Consider the following 24,573-nt stretch of genomic DNA (forward strand, 5'->3'; position numbering starts at 1 on the left):
TCCCGGAACCGGCCTGGCCGCGGAGCCCGTCACCCTCCCACGGGCCGCGCAGCCTCACGGCGCGGCAGCTGGCGCGCTAACCGCCTCCCTCGCCCGCGCGGCGCATGCTGGGACTTGTAGTCCGTGCCCGCCGGGGCGGGGCCACTGCCCTGAGCGCGCGCTGCTTGAAAAGCCCCGAGCAGCCGCCGCGCGCCACGGCTGAGCGGAGCGGAGCCGCCGCGCGAGCGGAGCCGCAGCGCGCGCGGGGGCCGGCGCACGGGGCTTCCCCTTCCTCCTGTCAGCGAGGTACTGGCGCGCGGCGCGGCCGTTGGGGGGGGGGGCCTCGTCCCTCAGCTCCCCTCGGCCGCCTCTGAGCGGCGGCGGCGGCGGCCGCGCCGTGGGGGAGGCGGCCCCGACCCGGGAGAGCTGCCGTAGGCCCTCTCGTTCCGGGACAGGTACAGCTCCCGGGGTCGGTGCGTGGCGTGCCGCTCGGCGAGAGGCCGTGAGGGGCGGCGTGGGGAGCGCCACCGCGGCCCCGCCGGCCCCTGAGCTCCAGAGAGAAGCGGGGTGAGGGGGCCGGGCCTGGCGCCCCCGCTATCCCCGCCCGACCCCGCTGGCCGTCGGGCAGCGTGCGCGGGGCTGCTGCCCCTCAGCTGCCGGCGGCGGGGGGCTCCGACCTCGCGGGCCGCACGTACTGCCGCCTTAAAGGTCTTGCGTTTCTTCGGACGGCGGGAAAGAGCATCGGCTGCGCAGGGTGCAGGGTGGCACTCGCAGGAGCTTCTCGCGCCTCTGGTCCAGCCCAGCACCCCCTCTGCAACATGGCCTGATGTTCGGTTCGGTGGGGGAGGATCGAGACTCTGCCTTGCGCTCACGGTTTTTATTTTCCCGATTGCAGTTTAAGCAGCATCATGGGGATTCAAGGCCTACTCTCGTTTATCAAGGAGGCTGCTGAACCTACCCACGTGAAGAAATACAAAGGGCAGACGGTAGCGGTGGACACGTACTGTTGGCTGCACAAAGGCGCTTATGCATGTGCTGAAAAGCTGGCCCGAGGAGAGCCCACAGATCTGTAAGTTTTTGTTGCATTTCCATCTCGGCCCTCTCACAAATTAAAGTTTTGTTCTCTTGACATTTCTTGAGCTGAAAACTAAGTTAAAGCAGTTTCCCTTCTTATTGTTACTTAATTCTCAGACCCAGTTGTAATTTTTGGAAATGGAAGTGTTGGCTTTCCAACTGTGCAAAATAAGTACTGAAGTATATATTATGGGAAAAAACTCCCTAAAATATTTTCTGTTAAAGCCCCGATGGTTAGGTGAATTAGTGTTTTGTTTTTTTTTTTTTTTTTTCATCATGTTTTGCTCTCAATAATCTGTCTTTGATAAGATTCTGTAGATGCAATTCATATGGTTCAAATATAGTATTATTTTCAGGAGCCTTATTTGTACGAAGTGATAGTTTGTAAATACTGCTGTGACAAAAGCTGTAATGATACTGAGGAATTTTAATAGATATGTTGTGCTCTGAATAAGGTGCAAGTTTTCTTGCTTAACACTATATTTTTAGTAAGAGTAGCTTTTTCTGATGTTACATGGGTTCCTCACTTACACCGTTACGTTCCTAAGTAAGGAAACAAACAGCAATTGTGGTTACATTTCAAGTCCAGCTTTGGACCTTAGATCGTATTTGGATAAATTCTTTGCCCATCTCTGGAAAACTGGATTGAACTCTTGTTTTAGATTGAATAATCTTTATCTTTTCAGAAATAAAGCTACGCTGATTAGTCTAGATCAAAATTCACTTATGAAATTTTGATTATATTTTTGATTGGAGGCAAGAAAGAGTTGGTGGTTTGCAACTGCTTCTGTTGATGTGAAGAACTGTAGAGTTTCATCCAATCCTGATTACTTGCCTTTGAAGGTAGTGGAGATCCCTTGAAGCCCTGAGAATAGGATACACTTCAGTTGAGAGAAAATCAATTGACGGGAAACTTTAATAGTCATAGGAAACTTTTGAGTGGTTGAACTTAACCACATGAATGTTTTATGCCAGAATCTTCTTTCCATGTACATATGGTTTCTGATCTTAGACTGGCACTTCAACCATAGTGTAGAGAGACCTTTCACACTTCAAAATTCATCTGAATTTAGGTATTATATAGCTATGATCCTATTCACTCCTGTCTTTAACAATTCATAGTTATTCTTCTGGTTTATGATTTGTAGCTTTAAATCAAGTTTCTTCAGTGCTCATATCCTTAGATTCTAAGTGCTGTTAAGTCCCACTCTCCTTCCCCTCCCTGCCTGGGGCTGGGAAGACTGCTCTTGCTGTTCTAAACAGTGTCCTTAAAAGAAAAAGCAAACTTGAATTTTATTTTTTTTTTTTTCATTGAGCGTCACTGTAATGTACTTGATGTTTACAGCAGCTATTAGATTTTAGTTAAGTGCTGCTGATGGAATGATCTCATACATTTCTGTACAAGTAACAAGTAAGCAAATCGGAGGTCTGAGGGAATATGTAAAGTCTGGAATTCTCTACAAATATTTTACTAAGAGGCTGACATGGAAGGCAGTGGAGGATTGCCTCCTGGCCTATATACCATCTTTGCTGTTAGTACGGTTTGGGTAACTCTCCTGCCTTTTGGCATATTTTTGGTACTGCACTGTATTTTTAGTATGGGAAGATATGTTTGCATGTCTGACCATAGCATGTGTCCACCGCCTGGAGAGAAGAGTGGATAGTTCCACAAAGAGAGGTTTAATTTAGCAGAAGTGCATTTAGTCTGCCTTTCACAAGGCTTCAGGGGAAGATGATGTACTATGCTCGTCTGCTTCTGGTTTCCCTGTCTGTTAGGAATTGAGTTGCTGTAACTAAAAAGATGGTCCATATTTTAATTTTCAAAGTTTCTGGCAGCGTTGAATCCTAATGTAGCAAAATCAAACTGAATTGTACTCATTCTTATTTCATTTTGTGTAAAGTAGGGAGCAGTCAGTCCAGTTCTGAGTTAGGAGGTGGAGTATTCATCTTGTTGTAAAAAAAAAAAAAAAAAAATCCAAAAAACCACAAACAAAAAACCCCCAGCATTCAAGTGTTCTTAATCTTTTTGTGATGCTGGAGAAGTATATGTCCCGTTAAGATCCTTGAACAATAGTCCTAAACTTACAGTCCTAAACTTACAGTTTTCCCTTCCTGCAAACAGAAAATATGCAATAGACTCATGCTTAACAATAAAGTTTATCTTTCTTTTCTTACTTTTTGTTCTTGTTGATACAGTTATGTAACTTTCTGTATGAAACTTGTTGATATGCTCCTCTCATTTGGAATTAAACCAATTTTGGTATTTGATGGATGCACCCTACCTTCTAAGAAGGAAGTGGAAAAGGCCCGACGAGAGTAAGTACTGAACTGTATTGATTTGCAAGCAAAGCAGTATGGTTAACACTATAGTTAATTTTTGAAGTTGAAAAACCTCCAACTTCTTCTAGGTAGTAACCTCCGGTAAGCTTTCCTGCAATGTAGTGTTATTTCATTTAATTTACATTTAAAAATAATACAAACCTTTTCTTAGAGGTTTTATTCCAAAAATAGAAATGCACTTCATAAATGAAAGCACTTTTATAGAGGAAGGAAGTAAACCTCTGAGCATTAGTTCCTGTAACGTATTAAAGGCTTTTAGTTTACCTACCCCTGTGATCTCTGGACAAAAATATTTCTTCCCAATATAATTTTAGTTAAAAATAACACTACCTTCATCATATTTCTCTACAAATAATCAGATCAACTTCTTTCAGTTTTGGATTCAGGTCTGTGTGTAATGGGACTTCTCACTGAAGCAGTGAGAATTTTTCATTAGTCGTTTTAATTTATAAATTCTCATGGGACCTAGGCTTCCTTCAGCATGGAGCAGACTATTTCTGATACTTGAAATAAAGTAAATGATGCATTCTGTTCTCTAAAGCAGTAAGTATCTCATGTCAGGTACTCCCAAATTCCATTAAATCTATTTTATTGCAACCTGAGAGTGGGTGCATCTCTTCTTTTACACTGCTGATTTCAGTTCCTGAGTTGTCACTGTTTCCTGAGAAAACATACATTTCAACATGCCAATCTAATCATCCTTGTTAATACAATAGCTTAGCTATTCTTATGTTGCAAAAAATTACGCAGTAGAACAAATTTGGGAAGTATTCATCTGCAAAACAATTTTTTTTTCCTCCCTTTCCTACCAGACTCTTTTAGCCTCTTCTGCTACTTGTTCTTTTAAGTGAAAAATATTCTGAGATTGAATATTTTTGTTTATATTTCCAGGAAGCGTCAAGCCAATCTTCTCAAGGGGAAACAATTGTTGCAGGAAGGGAGGCTGTCAGAAGCCAGGGAATGTTTTGGGCGCAGTGTAAATGTTACCCATGTTATGGCTCATGAAGTTATTAAAGTAAGTTGGCAGTGCTGTTGATAGCAACAGTTTTTAAAAAAAATCTATGCAGTCGGTAGCATGTCTTACTCTGCTTTTGTACGGCTACATCACTGCCTCTTCTATGTAGGCAAGAAAATAGTTCCCCCTTCCTAGCCGCTAATTGTCCTGCATACATTGCATCGCATTAATCACAGTTAACAAACTTTAACTTCAGGTTTATTATGTCCAGTTTGAAAAATAATCAAGATGTGTCAATTGAAGTATGTTTCTTCTTACTGCCATGAACTGACTTTAACACCAACACTTTCACTTTTGCTGCATGAAAACCAAACAAATTTTTTTTTTTTTTTGGTCCTGACAATAGACTATAGAAAAAAATTTGGCTTCTTAAAAACCTGTCTAGTAGCTTTTTGCTATCCTTCCACTTCAGTCATAGGATCTTTATCAAAATAGTATTACACTTGCTGTAGTGCTGTTTTCCTCTGTCCAGAATATAACTTGCATGAGTTTGAAGCTGGCACCTGTGGTCAGATGAAGTGAGCATAGTGTTAAGAGGCCAACACAGGAAAGGTTGTTATTGCAAACTAATCTACATTAGGTCTAAACTGCTTGAAACTTGAGTTTTAAATGTGAAATATAGGGTTCTAATGGAGGGAATGTGTGTGTGACAAAAAAGATCAGTTTCAGTTTTTTAACATAATGTTTCTTATTCTTTCGGATGTCTTAAGGTAATTACTGGAAATTGATGCAAAGTACTTGTATGCTTCTTGTTTACGTACAGGCTGCACGAGCCCAGGGAATTGATTGTATTGTTGCTCCTTATGAAGCCGATGCTCAGTTGGCTTATCTTAATAAGACTGGCATGGTTCAAGCTATAATTACAGAAGACTCTGATCTTTTAGCTTTTGGATGTAAAAAGGTAGGGAAGAAAATACTAATGGCCTTTACCTCTTGCTGATACCTTAAAAGCAGAGTTTGAAGTTGCCAAATGTGTTTGTTGTATGGATTTACTCTTCTACAGTAAAAGGGGGAAACAGAAGAGGTTAGACTAACACTCAGCCTGTTGTTTCCACCAAGTGCAACGAGCTAGTTTATATGGGTGAAGCTTATTATTTTCACTTCCTCTTAATTTCCAGGTGTTTCTGAAAATTGACAAGTTTGGAAATGGACTAGAGGTAGATCAAGCTCGACTAGGAAACTGCAAGCAGCTTGGAAATGTATTTACAGAAGAAAAATTTCGCTACATGTGTATTCTTTCTGGTTGTGACTATCTCTCATCAATTCATGGAATTGGGTTAGCTAAAGCGTGCAAGTTACTGAAATTAGCCAACAATCCAGATATTATAAAGGTAAACTCGGTTTTACTTTGTGTGTTGGCTTTTTGGGAGCCTGTATCAGTATATATGAAATTAACACATAATGGAAAATCTGAGGGGTTCTTTACTTCCTCAATTTTGAGGATAATGCTAAAAGTATTTTTTACTGCTGCTTTAGAAGGATGCTGAGCTAAACTTACTCAAGTGTTGATGCTATTATATATTTAATTAAATACACGAAAGTAAATGTAAATAAAGAATTGTAGTAATCCTTCAAGGGCATATTCTATTTGAGAGACTTAATTTTTTGTAAGGCTCTGTTTTTTCTTTTCCCCTCATTACCTGCTCTTCTGTTTTTGCAGATTAGTTATTAGAGCTACTAATAGAACTCTGTTACTTTTGTATAAGTACTTCTGTCTGTGTGGAAGAGGGGCAGGGACTGGGAATATTTGATTCTCTTTTTTCATTTAATTACATATGGATACAGACATTTATATATTAAAAACGTTATGGAAGATAAGTTTGGTAAGGTAGGTTTTTTTTTTTCTTATTCAAGGTATTAAATGAAAACAAGTCGAGTATTAGGGAAATACAGAGGCTAAGAGAGTAGGTATAACTTCCATGTAGATAGTAAGGGAGAAGAGGGGTTTTTAAGAGCTAATAAGAAAAATACCTTCTGTGGCTGTCCTGGAGGCCAGTAAATCTAGTCCAGAAAAGCATTTAAATATGCAGTCTAATTACTGTATCTTCTTTAGGCTACTTGTATGCTTTAGTGTGGGGTTTTTTTCTGTCTCACGGATGTACACAAACTACTATGATTTTTAGTTTTGAAACGTTTTGTATTATGTAGAGGAGGCATCAAAACAACTGGTTTGGTTGACTTCTGTAGAAGTAGGAAGGGAATTTTGAGCTTTTCCCATATGATTCGTGATTTCCTTCAATGTATCTCTCTGAGCAAAATGTCAGGATTTAATAATTTGAAATAACTTTTCACTTAGTAATTTGTTATGTAATTCATCACTGCTATTTTCCGACAGTGTTGGAGGGTCATGAGTGAGTCAAAAGATAGACAGTAGTCCAACAGTGCCTGTTCAAACTCCTACTTCTTAATGAGATAAGTAAACTTGCCTGTATTTAGGATGCATGGCCAAAACACAGCTGGTTTTTTATTTGGAAAGGAAGAGAAACTCTTGCCTCTCAAAGTATGATAAACTTGATCTTCAAAAGAACATAATATGCCTTCTGTGAAACTGGAATGCAGAGGTCAATGAATTATTAGGAACTTCTTTTAGAGTGGTGCAGTAACAATGTATAGGAGGGGCTGCCAGATCGATGTGTAGTCTTTTGTGATGAGTAATGGGGGGTGGAGGGGGAGGAGGAGAAATCTGATTAGTTCTAGCCTAAAAACATCCACTTACTGCTTACGTATTCTAGTAATATGAATGGTAGAATTTGGTATGCATTTGTTTTATGAAATATACCTTAAGGAGATGCTCTGCATTTCCTTTCAGATTTTGTATTTATTGAACAAGAAGTATTTATAAAGAGTTGAATTGTGTTATTTATGTGATTGGAAACAACTTGAGAAAATAAGGTACAAAACTTTTTTCCTTCCCCCGTTTAAGTTGAATCTGCTTGTAACAGCACACCCATTCTACATTTAATCACAAACAAAGATGCTTAATAATATAAATGTATTTAACCTTTTGTGTAACCTGTTTAAATGAAGCAGTTAACCTTTTTTTTTTTGACAGGTTATTAAGAAAATGGGGCAGTACTTGAAGATGAATATAACAGTATCAGAAGAATACATACAGGGTTTTACACGAGCAAATAATACATTCCTCTATCAGTTAGTTTTTGATCCTGTCAACAGAAAATTAGTTCCTCTGAATGTGTATGGGGATGATATTGATCCAGAAACACTTATTTATGCAGGACGGTATCCTTTGTGTTGAAAAGCAGAGTGGGGAAATAAGGGTGAGCAGATGTGGTGTCTTACACTTTTCATTGCATCTGTGATGTACTCGTTTTCATTGCATTGCTGCTATTAACTAAACCCTGGCTTTTCTGCGTTCTTAGAAAGTGGTGTGGGTTTTTATTTCTTCTTTTCTCTTTTGCAGTAATTTTAATTAAATAAATAAAAGTACAGGTGGTAGCTGAGTGTCCTATCATTGACATATCATTTTAAGTAGAAGTTACAGATGTTTTCTTTTAGAAAACAACTCGTTAAATACTGGTTATATTTAAACTGCTTGAGTTGCTTTATGACTGTCTTTAATTTCTGGCTATGTTAACTGTGTTATAAACTCTGCCAGTTTAATTCTTGCAATCTGTGTTCACCTCATTCCCTAGTCTAAGCATTTCCTGTTTTACCAGATATCTCTTCCTATAGCACAAGTAACACTTTGCCACATTTGTGCATCATAGATTTTTGCCACAGCAGATTAAGAAAATGAACGAAAGAGAAGGGTCTGCTGAAGTAATTACTAGCTTTGTATGTTCTTTAAGCCACCTAATCTCTGGCATTCCCAGAAATTAGGAAAGAGGAAGATGGTAGCTTTCCTGCTGATGATTCAAGGTTTCCTTTTGACTTTCATGATTTACCAAGCACTGCAGATCTATAACAATTGCTGTTGCATCAGATTGTGCCATGAGTATTAGTATTAATGCTTTTGGTTAGTACTCTAGCAATGCTTTTTAGCACAAAAATAGGAAGCAGCTAATCTAATTTTCATGCTATGGTTCTTGAAATTCAATGTAATATTCAGATATTTTCCTTTAATATGATGGGAACAGACATTTTGGTGATGATACTGCTTTTCAAATTGCCATTGGCAACATTGATATCGATACAATGGAACAAATTGATAATTATAACCCTGACACTGCACAGGTAACATCTTTGTTTTGAAGTTAATATTTTAAGATTTTGATGTGGTTCTAAACGTTTGTGAAAAAATGTGATTGAATGTTATCCACAACTGACTTGGCAGTGAAAGCTATTCTGCTATTACAGAAACGGTATGCTCACACACACGTTTTTCATTATTTCTACAGGTAAAATCTTACTTTTTATGGCATTCGACTTCAACGTTTGTTTTACTTTTAGACTTTTTTGATAAGTCCTTAATACTATTGACAGAAGTAATTGATTTTAAAAGAAAATTCTCAGAGATTTGGATTTCTTCCAAGTATATAATTGAGGAAAGTATTTTCCCAAATTAGGTTTTCTGAATAGAAATAGAATTTAAACTTTTAATTTTGTCTGAGGTGAGCAGTTAGTCACTTGTGCCATATTGGAATGAAGAAATCATGGCAGCACAAAAGGAATTTGTATGAAAAGTGTGAGAAATGTGGAAACAAAAAAATGTTTGTGTGGACTGTGTTATTAGTTGTTGTGCAAATGTCAAAATGTCCTTATATGCTAAGTCAGGAAACCATATGTAGAAGGCAAAACTATAAATTTATGTCTTGTTTTGTAATTTTTTTTTTTGTAGCCTGTACAGCAGAGAAGTTGTGGCTGGAATGACAGGCGTGCTAATAATGTAAATAGCATTTGGAGCAGAGACTACAAGCTTGGCCCTAATGCAGATACTGTTCCTCATAAAATGCATTTATTAGAGAAACCAACAACCAAAGGCATGGAGAAGATAATTAGTCTTAAAGGGCTAAAACTTCCAGGCAGAGAGCTCTTGGCAAAAAGGCCAAGGACTGGTATGTTTTTGTTAAAATAAGTGTATAAATAATAATAGAAGGCTGTGGGGAAAGGAAGGATTTTTATCTTGGACTTGATGGCATGAGATTTTTAGAGCTTAACTACATTGTCTGTATGGTGTTTTCAGCAGGCTGCAAGACTAACAAGCCATAATATTAAAGCCTACGTAATAATGAAGGGTGGCAGCAAGCTTTCAGCAGCACTTAATTTTAAACTTTCTATAATTTGCTATAGGACTTTGTTTTCAATATTAAGTTGTCTTGTTTAATACCATCTGTTCTATTTTTAGATGTTTTTGGCTTTAATTTCCACCTTATAACGGCTTGAGAAGAAATTAAAATAGCCTATTTTTCCTAGAGTTGATATTTGGCCAAACAGAAAATTTAAAGAATGTTTTCTGTACTCTTTGAACACCATGCTGCCTGTATCCACTATATTGGTATTCTTTACTCCAACTTTCTTACTTTCTATAGTAAATTTTTGCTATCTTGCCTTCTGCATCACCTGAGTTATATGTGCTGAAATAAACTGTAGGCTTGTAATAGATGGGGCACTTCTTTGTTTCTCTTGTGATTTATCTGATACGTTAAGTGTTTTCTCTTCCTTGGCTTCCTTTGCTTTGTAATTATGCTACTAGGGCTCCTTTTTTGCCTTTGTTACTCCTGATATCTTCCTACTCCCTGGTTTATCAAAATTTGTAGATAGTTTCGCAACTTGCCTTTAAGTCAAATTTAGTTTTACTTTCAAAATTTTTAGAAAAAAGCCAAAACAAAGCAAAAACCAAACATACATCATGTTTCGTTTCAGCTGTTCTACATTCACTTCATCTGCCTTTTCACAGAAAGTTACTTTTAAAGCTGTGTAGTAGAAATCAACAGTGTTAAAAACCTCTAAATTGTAATGTCAGGAATGTTCCTGCCAGACCTTACTAGTTTTTTTAAGCCTGTGAGAGTAAATGTGTAATGCTTAATTCTTTCATAAATGGTTAATTCTAGAACATGCTTATACAGTGATGCTTAACTTGTCTTCAGATTTAGAAGAAATCTCAGATGGAGATCTGTTGAACCAGTATTCATTTTCAAAAGCAAAAAAATTCAAGAAGGAGAATGATTATGATGGTCAAGCACAAAAGAAAGTCTCGGCAATACAGAGTCTTGATTCTTCAGGGAATTCTGTCACTCAGGAAAGCTCTAACTCGCTACCCAGAGTTAGAAATAAATTTGCTTCCTTTCTGCAAAGGAAAAACAAAGAGAAGGATGCTGTAGTTGTTCCAGGAACAAGAAGCAGGTATGCTTGAATCACATGTTTTAATAAGTAGCAAAATACTATCTGCTGTCCTGGTTGCTGAAATAGCCCGAATACTGAGAATGAGAAGAATGCTACCTCAGACTTTTTTAGACTGCTGTATTAATGCACCTGTAGTACTGACCTGAGATGGAGAACAGAGAACCCTTTGTGCTAGGCATGCTGTATGTGTGTGAGATATAGATAACTAATGTTGATTTATTTTTTTTTTACTGCAGAAATTAAGACTGTGAGACTATTCAATACAGTCTAGCCTCTGTGTATCAAAATCAATTAGGAATTGGCCATATTTCTTTTCCAAGCAAAGGTCATATGACATCTCAAAAAAAAAAAACAAAAAAAAACCAAAAAAAAACAAAGTTTGCTGCTTTATGCCAAATGTGTAACTAGTTAGTGAATATACAGACTTATGATGACAGGGTTTTTGTTTGTTTCAGTAAAGCCAACGCTGGTCATACTGTATGACAAATACCTATTCTTAGCCCATCCCATTGAGTTGATGCTCCTGATCTCTGCAGCAGCACTTTGAGAAGAGGGACTTTGGGTTTGTTATGTTTTTTTTTTAATTGGCTATGTGTTATGGGTTTTTTGGTCACATTTGGCTTATTGTATAATTTTTATCTTAATTTGAATATTTTTGAGCAGTGTAATTTTACGGAATAGTCTTAATGCTGAGGTTCTTTAGCTTTAATGCACACCATCCTGAACTGAAAGTTTTGTTATGTTGCATCAAAAATTAAAGAGTTGTCAGTGATGGATGGTAGGTTCTTCTCTAAATCAATGATCAGTTTCTTAAAAAGCTCTGACTCGTACTTATTCTTAGGAGGTGCTGTTATAGCATGGAAAAGAACTAGACAGGTTCTAGTTTCCTTGATAAGAGGTGCTGAAGTGTTTCACTACCGTTTAGCTTTATAATAATTAATGAATACATTCTTAAATTTTGTAGGATTTCTAGATGTTTCTCTCTTTCAGATGAACGTTACTGGTATTTCAATCAATGAATGACATGCTTACAGATGGCTTTTTCCTTTTTTTTTTTTTACTGTTACCTGTTAAATGCCTTCCTGAGGGACTAAGACTTTGATCATTGTCAAAATAAATTGTGTCTGCAAGTGCACTTCAAAAATAAAATTGGAGACAACTATTTATGGATTTAGGAGATGACATACTCATTTGCAGTAACTTTCTTTTCCCTTGCCTTTACCTTTTTTTAATTTTTTAGGTTCTTCTGCAATGATGCAATTATGTTTGACAATATACCAAAGAAGGATGACAGTGATCTAACTGAAGATGCTGAGCGGGATTGCCAGAAACAGGAAGTAAAACACATAGCAGATGATGTTTCTCAGTTTTCAGAAACTGAAAAATCAATAAGGACTAGCTTTTCACCTCCTGGAGAAATGCAGAAAAACTGCTTCCGGTGGTTTAACAGCCTCTTAAATAATTCAGGAAATCCTGGTCCATCTCGTACTGTATTTTCACAGCAGTTTCACCAACAAAGAGGCAACTGCATGGTATCCCAGGAAAATCAGATTAATGGGGTACAGACAGAGAGTGGGGCAGTGTGTGATGAACTGGAGGAAGAATCCTTCCCCTTACCAGAACTGGAACGGTCATCACAGTCTCAAAGGCCTTGTGAGTCATCAGAATGCAGTTTGGAGTCTTCAGAAATACCGCAAGTGTCTAACAACAGTTCGGATACAGAAGTAAGAAAACTAGACATGGTTTCAGCATTTGCTTTCACTTTAAATTATAAAATAAATTGTCTTTTTGTCAGAATGATACCATGCAGATTATGTAGCTTGTGTTAACAAAACTTGTCAATGCTTAAGATAGTTGTGTAGAATGGATTGGCTTACTAGCTTAAATCAAGTCTGTTCTCTGGTTTTAGTTTGTCTTCAGTCTTTCCACTGGGATCACTACAGTGGGTCATAAAAACACCTGGTAGGCTAGCTTTTGTTCTCTGCTTTTGTTAGTCCCTGAAGTACTTTCAGAAAGTATATGTATGTAATCAGTGTTGCTGACTGAAAATAAGCCCAGATTTTTGTATACATTACTAGAATTGCTGAAAATATTATACCTTATAAGGTATATATGTGTAGATATATACATTGTGTGGAAAAAAAAAAAAAAAAAAAACAAAAAACAAAACCACCACCTGTTTTAAAACCAAATTAATTTTCTTCTGATGAAGGAATCGGACTCCAGTTCAAAACTGGCTGATGATCAATGTACTCGATCTCCAGTATTTCCTGCTGTTCAAACTGACAGAAAAAATACAATAATAAAGGCCAAGGTAAGAAATCTTTTAACTTTACTGTGAGCTCTACTAAACTCTGAAAGTAATTTTTTTTTGTTTTCTACTACTTTATTCTAGAACTCTTAATGAAAGAGTCTTAAGCAATGCACATGTTGGCAAGAGATAACTATGTTCTTGTTCATCTATATCAGAGCTGAGATAAACTTTAACCAGGCCACCTGTGATTAATATCACAGTTGCAACTTTTGGAGATTTTAAACACTGGCATAAAGAGACCAATCCAAAGCAAAAAAAACTTCTTAATTTTTGTTAGACATGCTAAATACACATGTTTTATGATGCAAGTTGCAGTCACCTTCATAATCCAAATGCAGTCACAAGATACAACCTCATTCCATTGCTTGACTTAAATCTGCTAGTTTAACAGTCTCCTTGCTCTTTGACTAGAAGAAGGATTATTTAAATTTCAAAATCTGGAAAAGTCTTAGTCAGCCTTTCTTGTTTAATGATTTTAGTTAAAAGACTTGTTAGACGCTAACGAATCAGTATGGAAGGACAATCAATTTTCCTTCAGAGTCAGCATTTCAGTTATTTTTTTCTATTGGTTGGGCACCCATAATTTGACTTCTATGTGGTTTCTTAGATATCTAAGAATAAACTTATATTCCTTGTCTTTGTGACATTTCTAAGAGCTTTACCCATTTGTCTAGTTTACAAAACTTTGAAGACCTTAACAGCTAAAAGTGCTCTAACTCCTTAGGCACTGTCATAGTGTTGGCCAGAAGATTCATAAATCAAAGGAAGATGCTTTTGACCTTTTTTGTACACCCCTACTAACTTCTTTCTCATAGACAAGACTAAAAATCACAAGTTTCTCTCTGCAGAACAAGACTATTGTGTGTTTTGTATGACAGTGACATCTTGTGGTTATTGCTAGTAACCTCTGTGTTAAACTGGAATTTACACCTCTCTTCTGGAATACCCGATTACAGAAATTAATGCTTTTTCTTTAGATTAACATTTTGATCACTTCTGCTCAACAAGGCTGTACAATGAAATGAAATCATCCTGGGATTCAGAATTTCATTACTTTGTTTTTAAGAATATATTTCTATAAAATGAAAATAATTTATTAATAATAGAATATAACATATATTTTTAAGAATATGCTTTGCTCACCTTAACGGCATATTGTGAGAATGAGTATACCAAATACAGGGGAATGAATACACCGTATGGAAGTACCCAGGTAATATAAACATCATATGTAAACAAATTTTCAGGATGCTTGGAGCTCTCCAGACAATAGGAATCTGCTGAAAATCTATGAAGACAGTAGGGTTAGTTTAGGGCAAGCAGCTAGTAGGAGGATTTCTTCCACTGATTTCCTTGGCTGTGCATTCTCTCTGCTTCCTTTATGTGCTGGTAATAATACTTACAATGAGTTGGACCAGAAAACTGACCTTGCTGAAAACTTGATAGCAACAGCAAAAAGGTCAATATTGGAACTCTGGCCCACCCAGGCTCTCGGGCTCGTGTGAGTTGTAGCACCAGTGAGACCACTGGAACAAGTAGCCAGGATTGAAGAGGGGGCAGGAAGAGATAAGAATCACCACTTTTGTCTAGGTTTTCCCTTGGGATTGTTTACTGCAAGTATAAAACAAGGGAAATCTTTTCTTGTACACTAAAAGATACCAAAAGGGAACAATGAGTTCCAGATTTAGGGAAGAAGCAGTCAATCACTTAAAATAAATTATTCTGACTTTGGTAGGCTGAATACAATAGCTGATATGTTGAAAAATTTAATAATTGAGGGAGGCAATGTGGGCAAGTTGTCCACTCTTATCTTGGTTCCAGTCCAAAATGTGAAGTACCTAGATAGTCAATTCTAATATCAAAAGTAATAGAACCTTTTCTTTAACAGATGCCTATAAGATAGTGAGCTCTCTAGGACCTTGTTTTTTCCAGCTGTTGTTTTTACTGCTGATTATTTTCCACAATTGCTGAGTTCAGTAAAGAGACTGATCTACTCTGGTTTTTAGTTTCTTAGTGGGTGTTCGACAGACAGCTTTGTCTACTTTTGGGTTAGTTAAATTAAGTTATAACTCAATATAATTCAGTATCACAAAGAAAGGTAGGATTATGGGTGACTTCACACGTTACAAAATGGGTGAGGTGATAGAAAAACGGCAAAATATTATAAAGCATAGAGTTTCAGGATTTTATTTTTATACTTCCTAGTATTCTTGTATTGTTCCAATTTTTAGCCTACATTTTCTTTTTTTTCCCCAAATTTTATTTGGGATTCCAGTATCTGCTTAGTCTATTCAGACAGAAACAATGTCATTTCAATGAAAAACTATATAACAAGTGTGTGTGGTGGGGGAATGTCAAAATGCAATGAAATTTTGGGAGGAACTGAGGTATGAGTTCTCCTTGAAAGAAAGACTGCCAACGTCTTTTAAGAAAGGTAGGTGTTGAGTGATCAATAGAAAATACTTGGATGAGAAAGAGCTATTTTCATGAGTTAAGTGAAGCACCTGAAGTAGGCAGAGATGTCCCATCTTTGAAAGATGATCCAGCAAAACAGGAAAGATGAATAATTTAGAACAAAATGCTTTATTCTTAACATTATCCAAATGGGAAACATGAGGGTTATTTATAGCCTAGGTATCCTAAACTAATCTTACATAGCCAGCTGTAAAATAAGAACTGTTTACAGCTGTAGACAGTCACAATCTCTCCTGCAGGTATGGTATTTTGATAATTATGTTTTGGTCCTCGTAATGACAGACAAAAGCTAAAATAGCAGGCTAGGAGTAAGTGATCACTTAGAAGCTGGTAACGGTGAGCCATTCATATTCTACAACAAAGTGGCAGAAGGGCTCAAACACCAAAGCTGGTTTGCCAGTTCTTACAGCTGCGTTATGTCTACTGTGTTTAAGATGCCAATTCTTATATTATAGAAGCTATCTAAATATACCTTGTAGCAGCTCAGATTGCATGATCTCAATACAACGTGAAGCACTTCATTTTTGATTATAAGCTTTGCAGCATTTTAACCATTTATGCTGTAAAATTGAAATCTCACAGGTTCCTGGTTTACATAAGTCCAGTTGTATAGGGTCACGTATTGTAACAAAGCTCAAGCCATTGATACCAGCTAAAGTAAGCGGATTAAGCAAGAAACTGTCACTCGTGCAGAAGAGAAATCACTGTGATGCTGAAAACAGGCTGGGACTGCAAGCTACCATTAGTGATCTCCGGAAAAACTTCCAATTTAAGAGGTGAGTTACTTTAATCCTTTACTTAGCAGCCTGTACATTTTTTTTTTTTTTCCCAAAGAGACAATTTTCAAAGCGGACTCTACACATTTCCTCTACCCAATTCAATAAAGATAATAGCTTGATACATATTTTCTACATACAATTTTTAATTTCCTAAGTTTAATGTAACCATGAAGTATGATTTTTGGTAAATATACTCTTCTAATTCCCTTTTCCTAACCAGGAAAACTCACAGCTAAAATTCATTTATTGAAGTAGTGCATTTAGTTTAATATCGTTGTTTGACTTCTAACACCAAAAGGCATTTCTTAGTCTAAATGCAAAAGCTGCATAAAAATTGTCAAACTTAATTGAATACAAGGTTGTTTCTCTTTAACTCTATGTGCCTCTCACATTTTGAGATGGCTGATTGTCAGAACTGTTCTGCTTTCAAGATGATGGTGAATTAATGGAATATTTCTGTTAGTTGAAGTCTCTGGTTACGAGAGACATTTTTGCACACTATAAAATGCTATTGTTTTCCCTTGTGCAGATGTCTTGGCTAACTTGAAGTTTCTGCAAATATCTCAAAGGTTTGAACTTGAAAGACAATGATTATTTAAAAAAAAAAAGTAGTGTAGGTATTCTAACATATACTATTTCCATGGGCTCAGGTAAAAACTCCTGGTGGCAAAGCTTTCCCAGCTCCCAGTAGCAACTTCAACTTTAAATAGATAAGTCTTGTTTAAATAAAATTATTCTCCATTAACCTGAAACCAAATGTGAGTAGGACTAAAGTATTATCTTTGCACCAAGTAGTAAATGTGAGAGTGGTGAGCATGTGTTAAGTCAGCTGAATATATTTTAGTCAGTCTGGGCTTTATGGTAGGCTACTACAAACATAAAACTGATTTATGTCAATACAGCAAGCAGTATTTTTAAACAGTTTTAGAAGTCTTACCTTTTAATGCACATCAATAAGATAATAAGAATGACAGTTTCAAAGAGGAAGTGAAAGTGCTTGCATATGTATTGCTTGACCTCTAATTGGGAATATCTGGCCAGGGAGAAAATTCAAATATTTTGATTTATCAGAATACAGGCAGATAAAACAGTTAGCCTATATGGCACTCGATTACCTTTCTCCATTGACGGTTGCAAGATTTAGCTCCCAACATTCATATTTTATCCATCCAGTTCTGGTTGCTCTGTAACTTCCAGGTATATACTAGGGATATATATTTTTGTATATATTACTTCTATGTAAATAAAGTACTTGTTTATTAGCTTTTAGGGGATTATTTTCTTAATTTATTTCAGTAAAAGATTTTTCTTGCTGCCAGGACTTAGCTCTGAGTATTCTGTTTATTGTTTTTTCAAACTTTATAAAGTTTCTAAGTTATCCTTATGGCTTAATAATTATATTGTCTGATGGCAAATAAATCATGTGGAACATTAATCTGTTCTATCCTAATGTGAAGACTCACGAGGTACATATGAAACTAGTTATTCAAAAGACTTAAAAGTTAAGGAAGCATGTACAACCCAGAGTAGCATGGGGTACATACATCTTCCAGATACAGGGCTGTAGCCATCATTCTGCCACAGGATTAACTGGAACAGTTGAAAACTTTCAGTGAAGTCATTCAGTAGTTAGGTGAGGGGTCTTGCTTTGTTTTAACCCATATGTTCTTACAAGCCTGTGGTTAGAAGCTTACAATATCATAATATTTTGGGGTTTTGTTTTCTTTTTTGTGCAGAGAATATGACAAACTTCCTTCTTGTAAAAAGTCAGATCCATTGTCTCCAATCAAAGATAATATACAGCTCACTCCGGAAACAGAAGAAGAAATCTTTAATCATCTGGAACATAGTCATGTTCAGAGAGCTATATTACAATGAACTGTATGCTATACATGATAGGATGCATTTTTAATCATTGTCAAAATTTGCCTTCTGGATATTTCATCAATATAGAAAAGATGCTTTGAAAACCAACTATATATTTTAGTCTGACTAGTGATTTGTCATCGTTTTTATAAAAGCATTAATTGAAAGGTGCAGTTCTATAGTAGCTGGAATAAAATCCTTCAGATGCCTGTGTTCCCTTCTTCAAAGTCCCATGCTAAACTTTTGTCCAAACCTTTTTCAGCCGCCCTGGGCATTTTATGTTGGTCACATATGCAATTCAAGTTCCTGCAACAGCTATGGCCTTGCCTTTGCACAAAAACAGCAGAAGAAGTTTGTGTCTTTAATTTTTAACAGTTGATAATTTTTTTGCCTCTTGTTCTTTTGTCTTGAGCCTAATCTGGCTCTAAGACAGGAATAAAACTGCTGTTTAAGGCTCATAACAGCCTTCACTGTACTTCCAGCACACTGGTAACTATTTCTTTTCCCTGTAAGGTAACATCTCTCTCAACAGTTAGCTTTGTTTGATACAGTCATATTACTGGTGAGAATAACTTGGGGACTGCAGAAAGGAATATCAGATATTAGGTCTCCAAATTCTCACATTAATAGAATGATCTCTGGAGAAATACAGTGTGTTCTTCTGTTTTACCTGCTCTTTCCATGTTTGTAGTCTTATCCAACAGCAAACACACAAAATATCAGTCCTTGGAGCTAAGGATTACAAAAGAGCCTGTCCTCACAATCAACCAACCAAGCTTCAGTCTTCAACAGCCGATCAACTAAAGGGAAGGAATCCAGACTCGGGTCCCTGCTTTGGATGACTGAATTATCATGAAATATGATGGGATTTCAGGTTTCTACCTTTAAAATCAGGATTTGAGTCAATGTAAAGATATATTAAAGTTTTTTCCTTTTTTTAGGCAAGGATGGATAGTGTCTCTTTCTGCAGCAGATGAAGGTACAAAAGGATATCTGAACTTCTGAAATGAATCCTTTCCGTTCCCGAGATGAATACTTTCCTGCCACCTTTGAGCTCTTTTTCAAAACTTTAAAGTTTGAAATTGACCTATGAAAGGCAGGGCTTTTTTTTTAATTCCAATGTACTTTTTTCTCTTTAAGAGACTTTGCATCTATAAGGTGACTGGCTGCATTAAATTACAAAGAAGCTGCTTACAAGAGTGGGTTATGTGTACATTTGTGGGAGCGGTCCTCTTATTTGTGTTGAAGGTATGGCATATAAGGAACTGAAGCAATGATGCTTTAGGACAGGCTTCCTCTCATGTGCACCACTAGAAAATCCCTACTGAAAGGCAGGTGTTTTAACATTGATGTTCAAGGAGAATTTTTATCCCTGGTATGATGTGACAACTAGAGGCCAGGGATAAATGTTTCTGTGTTTCCAGTCATAGAACTATTGCCTAGAATGAAGGTTTGTGTGTTGCTACAAGTATAGTAATAAGGACAGAATGAATTTTTGAAGGGAAAAGATAAGTACTTTGTTTTCCTCCATTACTTATTTATCAGTGTGGGAGTTGCAAGGTTACTTTGTACAGTCCATCCTTGCCTGTTGCCTGCTCTTCAGTCAAAGAGCTGCATGTTCCTGCTTTAGTGGGTCATTAGAAGAGACAAACCACTCCTGTTTGTATTTTCAAGGACAGGTAATTTTAAGGGAGTATAACTACATATATAAAAGCAGTACTGCCTTTCTTAATTCTGCTGACTGCATGTACTGTCTTGCCTGTTCTTATAGTTCATTTATTGAAAATCCCATCACTTGTTTTACTCTAGCTTCTCTGAAGAGAGAATCGGAGGAAATAAAGAAAATGTTATATAGACATTCATAGTGATGTTATTTTGTCACAAACAGGTGGACTGTTTTTTTCCTGTATACTCCTGTATGGCCAGGAGAGTAAAAGTATTGACAATGCCCTAAAAGGCATAAGGCATGTAATAACTTGCTGGAGTGCTATTTCAGTGGTAGGTATTAGTGGAATTATTTATGCAAATGTGCTTCTTGATTGTATTACATTGTATGGTCTTGAAGTAGATTTCTTAAAAATACTGTAGAATTTCTGGTTTGTGCTTTGGAGATCTTGAGTTCTAACTTCACATTATAGGAGATTCTTGTCAGGAAGTAGCTAATGGAGTAGAGGGCTATTTCACTACATGTAAGTATATAATACATGTAATCGTATAATATCATGTAAGTTTTATAGTTAAGCATGGAGTTCTTGGGTTGGTGTTATGAAAGATGCAATACCATATATGCAAATGAATTTGTGCAAGACTTTTATTCCCGAGTTAAAATTGACTCTGGGTAGTGTAATATAGCAAAAATTATTCAATATCAAAATAGGAGAAATTATTGAAAGGTATGATGGGGAGGGGGGATAATATAAAACATGCCACAGTGAAAATTAAAAAATAAGGGAAAATAAACTTGGAGAGAAGGAAGGAGAGTTTGATGTTGTTAAAAATGCAGGTGTTTGAAAGTTGGAGGATATGAGGGTGGTTGGAAAACAGTAGGAGTAAATGGAAACAGATGACAACTTGGAGGCATATGTCTGTGGTGTTTGCTTTTTAATCTAATTTTTTTTTTTTTAATTGGAAGAGGTGGGGAATACTTGCAGTAGGAAGTAATTAAGCTGGAGAAATGGGCACATATATCTCTGCATATCTCTGTAGGCATTTAAAACTTGTCTCCTTTAAGCTCAGGTAGAAAAGCAATTTTTCAGAAGTATTCAGAGGTTTAAGATGATTCTTTTTGGCTGATGTGGTAATATTTGCTTTGAAAGATAGGCTTGAGAAAAGGGTTGCTTCTCCTGATGTGTTTACACAGCAAAGTATTAAGTATAGGCAGATTCCTCTGGTACTGCTGCAGGAGAGTTATTAAGTAGGTGTTTTTCTTAATTTACAAATCATATTTAACATTCTTCTCAATTCAAGAATATTCTACTGGAGACTGAGGAGTTCTATGTTTTAAGGCATGTTTTAAAAACTGTTTACATCTTTGTGTCTGCAGAATGCATATTCTATGCATGGAGTGAATTTTGTCAGATTTTATAAGAACATAAATCATTTTGAGGTACAATTAATGACTTCTATAAGAAACAGTAGGACACCTACTGTGTCCTACACTGCTTATGTAATACAATAAAATATATCATTCTGTTTGTTTAAAATCTGAAGCTTTGTTACATATGCTGCATCTAAATTACTTCTATGATTTTTTTGATCATCTGTGATCACGTTTTAAAACTAAATTTTCACCTTCACTTTAGACTGAAGAATAATGTTCTGTGGTGAATTACATGAGACTGCCCCATTTGGAGTAGGAACTTCTTCCTTGTTTTCATTGCCAAGTTCAGTTTATTCATCCCAAAATGGACCGAGTGTACTGTTGAATCTCCAGTTCTCTGTGGAAAGTGGGATTACACATTTTCTTCCTCCATATAGGAGACTGTATGAAACATTAGGTCAGTAGGATAGGAAAGCTTCTCAGGGAGACTTGCCTTGTGTGAAAGATTAGTTTGTGTTCCAACAGCTTTCATTGTCTCCAGACTCCTCTGTTCCAGGCAAAATCTTAATTTTAACAGCTATAAAATTCTGGATTTGGAACATGGCATATACCTGCGTGAAGTCCTGTTTTGGGAAGGATTCTTTAATGGCTCTGAGGTAACTGTGGTTAGTGCTACAAATGTACACATGACCTGGGGCAAGGTACTCTATAAATGTTTGAGGTACGTGGAGAGTTTACCAGTAGGACAGACAAGACTGAGTTTGGGAAAATGAAGTTTTATTCTTTGCATCGCTTCAAAAACAATATAGGAACTCCTCTATACCCTGTGTCAAAGGGGAATTTATGATTTTATTTAGCTCATTTCAAGTCCAGTATCTCAGGGAGCACTAGAGTTTGTTTTTCAGAAAACATCTAGTTTAAGTGCTTGCAGTGAAGGAGAAATCATTGCACAAGCACTGAAGTGATGGATTTGATTTTTTAGTTTAAGTCCAGCTTCCCTTTCATCCATTGGCTTGTGTTATTATACCTGTTGTATTAAAGGAGGTCAGTTCAACAATATTTATCTGTTAGTTACCTCATTTTAGAACAGCAAATCAGGGGAGTGACTTAATGTGTTTCTTCTAAGCTTATACTAATTGGATTTAATTATATTACTGATTTATTTGAAATTATTAGCTCTTTCCTCATTAACAATTTCTCTTAGTACTCAGCAGAACTCAATATTAAACTCTGAATGAAAGAGCTTCTGGAAATATAGTAGAGTTTACCACTTTGAAGCCAAATGAATTTTATTTCTGGCAGTTGTTTACAGCTGGAAGTGGATCAGAAGCTCTTGTCTGGCCACTTCATGCACTGCCAGAAGGTGTCACTACCTCTGTAGTAGCAAGAGAAAGAAACATGGCATGGATCTTAAAATATTTCAGGATGGGCTGTTAGTTTGCTTTAATTGATAGGTATTTGTTTCTTTAAAATAAAATACTTATCTCGATAGTAACAAAACCTGTTCATCTTGCCCCTTGCTCCCCCTGTAAAAATATCTGTGCCAATTCAGAGTTGGTTATGAATGAGATTAGTGGTCTGCATAAAATTGATTCATTAAACTTGTTGGCTGTCAACAGCAGAAAAAATTACTACTTTCTAATTTTTAAACTAAACTTTTGAACAATAAAAAAATTTTGTTACCACAACCTTAATTAGCGCACTCGAAACAATTTTAAAATGCTGTCAAGTGAGAGGAAAACAGAGTTGGATTGCACTTGGAAATGCATGTTGTGTGTTCTGTTTAACAGAACTTTTAAATGTAAGGCTAAGACAACTGCTTCCTAGAAACTTAAAAATCCAGATTATATATTTTTATTTCCTACAGTGCTGCAGTTAACTGTTACAGCATTATGGTAGTATTTTTTTAAAGAAACAATTACCCTTCCTGCTCCCTTTATTTGAAAAACCTTCTTGTTTAATCTTGTTTTTAGAGAGGGAAGTATGCTTTTTCTCTTATACTCTCAAGTGAAAGAATTTCAAGTAGTAAACAGAAAATAAAGTATATCTTAACGATATGCCATAGTTAACCAAGTTATCATGAATAGCATTGGCTAGGGCATTTTTCAAATGTTTACTCCAGATGTTTACTTTTTTTCTTTAAGCTGGATAAGTTGAAACAGTTTTGTATGCCAGCGTATTTAAGTTGCTCGTGTATCTGTAGAAGTCTCTTTGCAGGTTGTGTAATGAGAATACAAAATGTTCCAGTCCTACTGTCCAAGGGTAAGTCTGCAGAGATATGAAGAGTGTTTTTTGTCTAGAGATAGAGACAAAGGTTTTGAGACATATTATAAATCCTAGCCTGATTTCTTAGTTACTTGTTTTTAACTTTATAATATGGAGCTTAAATTATTTTATCCAAAAATGACCCAGTTTTGAACTGCAATGAGGTGTTATTCTGGTAGGTGATTTATCCTTGTTTATACTACAAGCAATTGAGTTGAGTGGATGCAAAAAAAGGTATTGAAAATTGTTGTCGTCCACATAATTTTTCTAGTGTTTCTAGCTCAAAGAGAAGCTGCAAGAATTAAGATAAATTAATATGAAATTTACTAAAACACAACCATTTAACTGGGAGAGTACAAGTTCAAGACTGATGCAAAGAAATATTAAGAATTATACATTTAGTGGCCTGATTATATGCTGCTGTGAGTTATGTTAAAGTATACTAAGAGAATTAATACATCTGAATTCCTGTAGGATACAGTGGGACACACAAGGCAACTCATTGTGGTCCCTTAATGGAGACCCCCACATTTCAGGAGGTCCTGTTATGGTTCACCACAAATCTCAGACAAGGATGATTCACGTCTCTCACTATTTTTTCCTTCTCATCAGCTCAGGAGTTGAGAGCCCACTTATAGTAAACTAAATATAAATATATTTTTAAATAAAAAAGGCTGATATATGGAGCCTTTTAATGCCATTTTATTTTTACAATAGAGTTGCTTAAATGCTTGTTTAGACTAATAGCAGCATTTATTACATAACCGGTATTATCATGGCACAAAGCCAAGTGGTAGACAGGGGAGAGTTTTCTTGTACTTAATTTTCCTGTTCATTTCTGCAGGCAAGTGCTCAAACATAAGGAATTCAGAATACTGCTACTCAGAAAGCCAAGAACTGGCATCTTAGGGAAGTTCAGCATCTTCTAGAATTGATTCTCTACAATTCATTCAGTTGGAGATTGCACATAAATTTATTGTGTAATGATAATTAGTTATTGTGATTCTTTATAATGAAGGGAAAAAACCCTCAGATATTTATATATTTATATTGATACCCATCAGACAAAGAAGGAACTCTTGAGCAGCCTGCTCAAGTGAAAGATGTCCCTGCCCATAGCAGG

The 24,573-nt window shown here is 36.6% G+C and overlaps 1 protein-coding gene across 2 annotated transcripts; it reads left to right on the forward strand.

The window, feature by feature from the left end:
* The first annotated feature begins 223 nt into the window (after positions 1-223).
* On the forward strand, positions 224-20,001 carry EXO1 (exonuclease 1). Of its 2 annotated transcripts, none has more exons than XM_042795928.1 (14): positions 224-285; positions 875-1,048; positions 3,250-3,369; positions 4,285-4,408; positions 5,172-5,309; positions 5,527-5,739; positions 7,461-7,648; positions 8,506-8,602; positions 9,207-9,423; positions 10,456-10,711; positions 11,952-12,435; positions 12,924-13,025; positions 16,083-16,276; positions 18,016-20,001. In XM_042795928.1, the coding sequence occupies exons 2-14, from the start codon at positions 888-890 to the stop codon at positions 18,155-18,157; spliced, it is 2,436 nt and encodes an 811-aa protein (XP_042651862.1). In that variant the 5' UTR covers positions 224-285; positions 875-887; the 3' UTR covers positions 18,158-20,001. The 2 variants fall into 2 exon arrangements, with proteins under 2 accessions (XP_042651862.1, XP_042651863.1); XM_042795929.1 differs by lacking the exon at positions 224-285 and adding an exon at positions 352-434.
* The last annotated feature ends 4,572 nt before the right edge of the window (positions 20,002-24,573 follow it).

The sequence above is a fragment of the Tyto alba genome, unplaced genomic scaffold (genome assembly GCF_018691265.1).
Source record: "Tyto alba isolate M040663 unplaced genomic scaffold, T.alba_DEE_v4.0 Super-Scaffold_22, whole genome shotgun sequence".
Classification (NCBI taxonomy): Eukaryota; Metazoa; Chordata; class Aves; order Strigiformes; family Tytonidae; genus Tyto; species Tyto alba.

Bases quoted from the DNA above. Each gene is read 5' to 3' on its own strand.
- EXO1 (XM_042795928.1), top strand. From the start codon at position 888: ATGGGGATTCAAGGCCTACTCTCGTTTATCAAGGAGGCTGCTGAACCT. The intron at 5,740-7,460 runs GTAAACTCGGTT...TTTTTTTGACAG, and splicing joins ACAATCCAGATATTATAAAG to GTTATTAAGAAAATGGGGCA. The intron at 10,712-11,951 runs GTATGCTTGAAT...TTAATTTTTTAG, and splicing joins GTTCCAGGAACAAGAAGCAG to GTTCTTCTGCAATGATGCAA.